This window comes from Lactuca virosa, chromosome 6, assembly GCF_052849685.1.
Source record: "Lactuca virosa cultivar CGN04683 chromosome 6, Lactuca_virosa_CGN04683_v6, whole genome shotgun sequence".
NCBI classification, from domain to species: Eukaryota; Viridiplantae; Streptophyta; class Magnoliopsida; order Asterales; family Asteraceae; genus Lactuca; species Lactuca virosa.
The window spans coordinates 26,157,945-26,165,958 of NC_136431.1; the positions used below are offsets into that span (position 1 = coordinate 26,157,945).

The 8,014-nt window shown below is 32.6% G+C and overlaps 1 protein-coding gene across 5 annotated transcripts; it reads left to right on the forward strand.

Annotated features, from left to right (window-relative positions):
- The first annotated feature begins 1,128 nt into the window (after positions 1-1,128).
- LOC145122703 (heavy metal-associated isoprenylated plant protein 19-like) lies at positions 1,129-3,351 on the forward strand. 5 transcript variants are annotated; one of them, XM_079058263.1, is made up of 4 exons: positions 1,129-1,216; positions 2,369-2,487; positions 2,574-2,655; positions 2,983-3,351. In XM_079058263.1, the coding sequence occupies exons 2-4, from the start codon at positions 2,470-2,472 to the stop codon at positions 3,255-3,257; spliced, it is 375 nt and encodes a 124-aa protein (XP_078914389.1). In that variant the 5' UTR covers positions 1,129-1,216; positions 2,369-2,469; the 3' UTR covers positions 3,258-3,351. The 5 variants fall into 5 exon arrangements, with proteins under 5 accessions (XP_078914389.1, XP_078914390.1, XP_078914392.1 ...); XM_079058264.1 differs by having other exon boundaries at positions 3,004-3,351; XM_079058266.1 differs by having other exon boundaries at positions 3,034-3,351.
- The last annotated feature ends 4,663 nt before the right edge of the window (positions 3,352-8,014 follow it).

Genomic DNA, 8,014 nt, shown 5'->3' on the forward strand with positions numbered 1-8,014 from the left:
AGTATATAGTTTGTTTCATGTGCAACGTGCAGTAAGGATGATCATGGGTCAGTGTAGGTCGATTTTGATCCAAAACCGGCACTTCGGTTTTCAAACTCTTAAAAATCGAACCCCAACCCAAAACCATCGGTTCAGTTTATCGGTTTTTGGTTTCTACTTGGGTTCTCCCGGTTCGGCTTCAGTTTCAAACCTAAACCTCAAGTTAACTTTTAATTGAAGTTGATATATGTTTTGATACTTGAATCGAGGTGGGGTCAAAAGAGTTTACCAAATAAAGCATGAATGTATCTAATTTATATAACAGGTTAGAATGGGTAAATTTCAATGTATGCAGCGATGTGGGATGGACTTCAATTATGGTAATATAAAACAAGAACGTTATACATATATAAGAAAGTGTAAGGAGTTAGATTTGAACCTAAAACCTCAAGAATAAACAAAGCGCCTTAACTCAACAAGGATTATGCGTGTGTTTAAAAGTCACGATATACATATATCTATACATATGCTGAATTTCTTTGGAAAAATAAATCAAGAAAGGTGTGTGTGAGGTGTTTCGAACCTCATAGTTTGGGGTCAAAGACCAAGCGTGCATAGCGACTGAATCAACTACTATTTTTGTTATAAGTATTTCGCAAACGAGATTTATATTATGTATATAAAAAAATATATATTTTAAACATTTTATAATCGGTTCAGTTCGGTTTCTTTTGGTTTTACCAAATCCAAAAACTGAACCCAAATCGAAATTTTCGGTTTTTGAAAAAACTAAACCGAAGCCGCCTGTTTATGTTTCGGTTTCAATTTTTATGAGTTTTTCGGTTTTCGGGTTTAGTTTTGTTCACCCCTTCCGGGCATTAGACTGGTTTTAAATGATACCATTAAAAAATTGTGCATTGATTCTTTCATTTTTCAACAATGATACTTGAAAATTGTTATAATACGTAGGCTTGAGTAAAATGACAACCATTATTTCTTTGTTTTTCTTTTTATATACATGCTCAATGAAGAAGGAAGAGAATCTACGACGACCTTTGTTTCTAAACATAGTAATTCCCAAACATTTTGCTTAATCTCACGTTTATTTACATTCAGTTATTTTCTTGTCCATCCATAATCTCCATCACCCCCATGGGTACGACAAAGAAGAATAAACAAGGACATTGTTTTATACCACCATATGCGTCAATCTATTTTTTTTCCTTTGCCGGCGCAGGTAAGTTATGACCTTTTTCTTCCTCGATTACATTCTGCAACGTCGATATTGTCTTTTTACATTGCTTGACGAAACTTTGAAAATTTTAGTGCCAAAGAAGATATCACGTAGAGAACAAAATGACAAATTAAGCTTCAGAAACTAGGTAGTCAGGTTACTTTTTTTGGCTAGAATGGTACGGTATAAAGCTACATTTCCTTTTCGAAATGCAAGGAAAATGTGTGTTAATGTACAATCCTTTGATCCTTTTGCAAACTAAATTAGCTTGACCAATAATTTTTCCCTAAATAGATAATTAGATACAAGAGAAAGTATTGACATCCATGTAGGATATGGGAGTAGTTTTCTATTATAATTCACCAAAAATAAGAATTTTAATTTATTTTATATATTATATATAATATATATCATCGGAGAATAGGTGCAATATTTGATTGTCTTATACATTCACATCAATCTTATATATTGTTAAAATTGCAATATTTATTATAGTATCTACATATGATTTTACGATCCTGACATCTAAAAACGATCTCAATCTTAACAAGAGAAATTTAAGGGTAAAATTAGAGTAGGATTGCGATCATCAATAAGATCGTTAGACCGTTAGTAGCATCGTAAGATCGTGCATAGGACCATTAATTATATCAATATATTAAAAAAAAAATTAAAATCATCAATATGATATTTAGCTTTTATCTTTTTATTAAGGTTTTTATGAAATCTATGGAAACATTTGAAATTGATTTATTCCTTAATGTTTGAAGCTACCTCTAATCCATTAAAATTTAAGTTCAAATTAATTCAAATATTTTTGTGAATTCGACTCACTCGATCTTTGATATAAATTAAAATATTATGAAAGAAATTAGTTATTGTTGTACGATCCTAGGAACTATTTGATGGCATTTTATATTACATATTTAACATCAGGTCGAATCTTGCACATGAAGAATTTGACTGTAACTTAGATTGTTAGAAACATCTAGAGACCAGTCTTGCATGTTTAACATCCTAATTAACATGAGTTACTGGATTGCTCGTGACACATTAATTAAGTACTTTATGCATTACATGAGTTACAGAAGTAATGTGCATGTATCATATCAATTTCTTAATAAAATATCAATTTCTTAATAAAATCATATACAGGAATATATATATAAGACAGCAAAACCACGATTGGGTTGTGAGACCTAATCTCATTCCTTGCTCATTAATCGTAGCAATTAGTTAATGTGGGAAAGAAGAAAATGAACGATCAAGATAAAGTAAGACACGAGTAACTATATTTCAGTTTTCTGCTACTTTTCGATAAAAATTTGTTTAATATAATCCGACAGTGATTGTTTTTTAGGTGGTTGTAGCAGAATTCAAAATTTCATTGTATTGCGACGGATGTGAAAAGTTGGTAGCAGATACAATTTCAAAAATCGAAGGTATATTTTTTGCTTGAAGCTACTGATCAAACCCCATATAATGGAGAACTAAACATACACTATATATATTACGATCTAAAATATTGTTTGCTCGTTAAATTCTAGACTTTACTTATTGATATAGTGTACTCGATCAAATCCTCAATCATACATATACCTTGTCCACCTAACTATATTTCAGACTGGAATTCAAATATTGCGATTTATATACCATTTTGATAATTGGTAACACCATTTTTATTAAGCATTTGTGTATGTGATTCCTATTTTTAATATTCAACGTCACATTTGATAACATAAAATTAAAATTTTATAAAATCCTTGAAGGGGTTGAGAAGTTTATGACAGATATGACAAGACATCAAGTTATGGTGATAGGCAAGATTGATCCGGACAAAGTGTTGAAGAAATTGAAGAAGACAGGAAAGAGAGTGGAAATGATTTTGCCTTCTGAAGACGACATTCCACTAGATCAAGGGAATATAGAACAAGAAGAATTCGGGCAACCAGCCCCAGATCCCGTGATGTATGAATATTTGGAAGAGAGTTCATTGTATACGATATTTAGTGACGAGAATCCTAATGCTTGTTTGATAATGTAGAGCGTTAGAATAGCATTGTATAGTTTTTTACTTTTATTACACTTTGTACAATGTAGGATCTCTTTTGTAATTATTGTATCTATATATTTGTTTGTTAGCGTATGTTTATTGTGTATTTGTAATTATTTAGAGGTAGTATTCAGTAAGCCTTTGTATTGGCCTAACCAAAATCCGCAGCCCATATTGTTGTATTTTGTATTAATATTGCTATTGAATGAGAAGATGTGATATGGAAAATTTGTAAAATCACATTGTATTAGAGCATATCATTGCCTTTCATGAAAACCATAATTAATTACATACACATGAAAATCATGCATATGTCAAATTCGAAACAACATTCTACAAATACAAAAAACATAATTGAAAAATTAGCATACAGCAAAAATAAAAAAATATACACGGGAATATCATGTTCCGGACAATATGTTCATTTTAAAATTTTCTTGTATCTAAGCTTTGACTAGCCCATGCTTTATTAGTGTCGCATATTTATACCGGGGACCAAAGGGTTATGAATGTGTTCGGCAAAATTAGCTTGTAGCGGGTAATAGTTACTGGGTAGTGGGTAGCTGCTAACGAGTAGCGGATAGTGTTTGATTTTGGAACGTTTTGTTGAAAACTTTTTCATATAGCTTTTGATTTAGAAACGTTTTGCTAAGGCTAAAAGTTAAACGTTCCTGTCGCCAAACGAAGTTTTTACATTTTTTGCGAGCGTTTTCTTAAAATCTAAAAACCAGAAACTCCCAAAAGTTGTATGCCGAACACACCCTATATATGTAATCGTTTTTTAAGTTTTCATTAGCAAAAAATTGTAACTTTTCGATTACGAACTAATTTTTATATAAAGTTAACAATGCAATATATATATAGGTTCATGTGAGACCCTCATATTTTGTGAGACATGAGAACGCAATCCTAACCATTCATTTTGATGATAAAAAAATATTTTTAAAATGCAAAATAAATGAAAATTTTTGATTTTTTTTACATATTTTGTGAGACATGAGAATGCAATCCTAACCAAGTATTTCAACAGGTAAAGGACGGAAGGAGTAAAGGCTTACGACTTTTTTTTTTCTTTTTTTTGTTATTCGTAGCAGATTATATCAATATTAGGAATACTATTGTACATTTGTAAATAGTTCAGGGTTGATATTGTATATTTATATATTTGTCTGTTAGAGTTTGTTATATGTATTGTAAGAGCTTAGCTCAGAGTGGTTAATTCAATACAACATTTCCCTCTCTTTGATTCGTGTAATATGGTATCAGAGCGTAACTGCTTTCCGTTCTGTTTATTTTTTTATCGTTTCTACGATCATCTTATCATTTCGATTTGAATTAGTCATTCAACTATTGTTTTGTCTAATTGTGTTCTTTCGAAATGTTGACATTTAATTCTACCAATTCCGGTTCCATTGTTTCACCTATGGATGATCGTATGCATCCGTATTATCTTTATCATGCTGACAGCCCTGGTTTTGTTCTCGTATTACAATTGCTTACTGGCGAAAACTATGATTCTTGGAGTCAAGAAATGCAAATTGCTCTTTCTATTAAGAATAAGACTAGATTCATTGATGGTTCTCTACCTAAACCAAATCCTTCTGAAGCGATTATTTACAGTGCTTGGATGAGGAACAACAAATTGGTAATACATTGGATATTAAATTCCGCCTCTAAAAAAATATATGCTAGTGTTGTTTACTGATACTGCATTTCAGATCTAGAATGATCTGAAAGAGTGATTTCAACAAAGCAATGGTCCACGCATCTTTCAAATTAGAAGAGAGTTGTCGAATCTCAATCAAAATCACGACGCTATTGGTGTTTACTTCACTAAACTCAAAACTCTCACTCATGAACTCATGAATTTCAGGCCACATTGCACATGTAATAAGTTCGATTGTGGTGGCGTTGAGAAAATCAACAAATATTTTCATAATGAGCATATTATGAACTTTCGAATGGGTTTAAACGATTCTTTCTCTCAAACAAGAGGACATATCCTTCTCATGGATCCTCTTCCATCGATCAACCGTGTTTTCTCGTTAATTGTTCAAGAAGAGAAGCAGAAATCTCTCAGTCGTGACACAAATGTTCAACAGTCGATGGAGTTTGTTGCTAAAGCATCATCTTCTTCTTCTTCTCAAGCTCGCAAGCCTGCAACAAATACCAGATCTAATAACAAAGACAGACCATATTGTACTCACTGCAAATTGCAGGGTCACATTGTCGATAAGTGTTACAAACTTCATGGATATCCACCTGGATATAAATCCAAAAACAGAGTTACTGTTGTTCAAACTCATGATGATGCTTCGGATCAAATATCTTCTATCAACAACGATCTTTCCAACATGTTCAAAGGATTTTCTTAAGAACAATGTCAACAAGTGATGTTGGCTTTATCCAATCACATGATTACTGTTAACACTCATGAAGAAACTACTACAGGTAAATGCTATTCATTATCTGTTAATTCTAGACAAAAATCACACAAATGGATATTGGATTCAAGTGCTACTCAGCAGGTTTGTCATGAAATTGCAATGTTTCTAAACACCAGAAGAGTTTATCATCACACAGTTACCTTACCTAATATAATTACTCTTCCAACTAAATTTTTTGGAGATATTAACATAGATCATCTTTTTGCTCTTAAAGATGTTCTCTATGTTCCTTCATTTGATCAAAACCTCATTTCTGTTAGTTCTTTAACCAAGAATCACAGTTTAATTGTTCAATTTACATGTTATCATGCTCTAATTCGGGATATGAGGGCAATGAAGATGATTGGCAAGGCTGATTTGTGTCAAGAATTATATGCGTTGGATGATAGCAAATTCAAGAAGCATGATAGAGTGAGCAATGTGAATAATGTGTGTTTGGATGTATGGCATAGTAGATTAGGGCATCCTTCTATACAACCTTTGTTTCCAATAAGAGATCACTTATCTGTTAACATAATTAAACAAGATTTGTTTTCACACTGTAATGTTTTTCCTCTTGGCAAACAGAAACAATTACCCTTTGTATCCATGAATCTTCTTTAAAAAGACTGTTTTGCCCTTGTACACTGTGATATTTGGGGACCATATCACATTCTTTCTTATCAAGGTTTTAGATATTTTGCTACTATTATGGATGATTATAGCAGATATACATGGGTATATATGCTTAAAAGCAAATCTGACATCATTCAAATCATTCCTTCCGTTTATCAAATGGTTGTCACTCAATTTACAAAGAAAAACAAGATTTTCAGATCTGACAATGCTATGGAACTTAAATTAAAAGATTTTTTTGCAGCCAATAGAATAATTCATCAGAAATCTTGTGTTGCTAAACCTTAACAAAACTCTATTGTTGAGAGAAAACATCAACATTTACTTAATTTTGCTAGAGCACTGTGTTTTCACTCAAATTTGCCCATTGGTCTTTGGAGTGAGTGCATTTTGACTGCAACATATCTTATCAATCGTTTACCATCCAAAATTCTTCAAAAGGAAACTCCTTTTTACAAATTATATGGAAAACATTCTTTATATTCACATCTAAGAAGTTTTGGTTGTTTAGCATATGCATCTACTTTACAAGCAAGAAGAACCAAGTTCAATCCAAGAGCCAAATCATGCATATTTGTTGGCTATCCTCCCAATACGAAAGCTTACAAATTGTATGATTTTATTCCTATTTACTTTAAAATGATACCCGACGATCAAGACAATTCCCGTGAAAGTCTTTCATAGAAGTGAATTCTTCTTCTTACAAAGCAAATTACATTTCCTATTGATTTGTCCGTCTGTGATTGGATGGAAACATCTATCTAAAGTGTGCAGTGAAGGAGAAGAGTAAATAGTAGGGGGGAAAGAATAAATTGGCACATTGACATTCATCTTCATCTCGAAGGGCTTTGAGAAGAGGGGCACAATGAAGATACCGAGACCGTATCTATGGGGTCTTAGTAAGAATCTGTTGCAAGCAAATGCATGTAAGGGAGGAATGCCCGCTTTAAGATTTAAAACTTGGCGTCTACTTGAAGGAAATGTTTGGAACAGGAAACTTACAATAATACAACGCCGCATTCTTCGAAGATTGAGGAACAAGACGAGATATCTTCCTTAAAGAAAGTCTAAGGTAGTTGCAAGTCCATTTTACTTTTTTTATAATGTGCGGGATTCCTACTCTGAGTAGGCTTCTTCGTGCGTGCCATTCTAGGAGTCTTCATTTAATCCGGTATAAAAAGAGTTATATCAAGGTCAATAATTTCTTTCTGGTCCACCAATAATTTTTTTTCAACTAAGGTTTATTTAAGTCCGCCACAGCATGCCTTTTCCGTCTATAGTGGATAGGTAATTTAGCTACCTCCGGAGCAACAATTGCTTCAGCGGGAGCTGTCGTCATGGGATCCGTAATAGTGAGCATTGTAACTGATACCGGGAGTTTCATATCTAGTTTTTTCTTCTTACTAAATGCTTACGCTTACCAAAAAGAGTTTCTTGTTTCAAGAGATGTTGTCTTTCATGAAACTATATTTCCTTTAAAAAATGGCTCTGCTTCTTCAATTAATATGGGCCTTTTTGACAAAATTGTTCTGTCATTTCCAATGACTGTTGAAATTCCTTTTGAAGTTGTTTCTAATGCTACTCAATCTGATCATGTTCCAATTGCATCACCAGCAATTCAGATTCCTGAACCTATTCCTCCACAAAATACAAGACCAGTTCGAAATAGAAATCCTCCAACATACT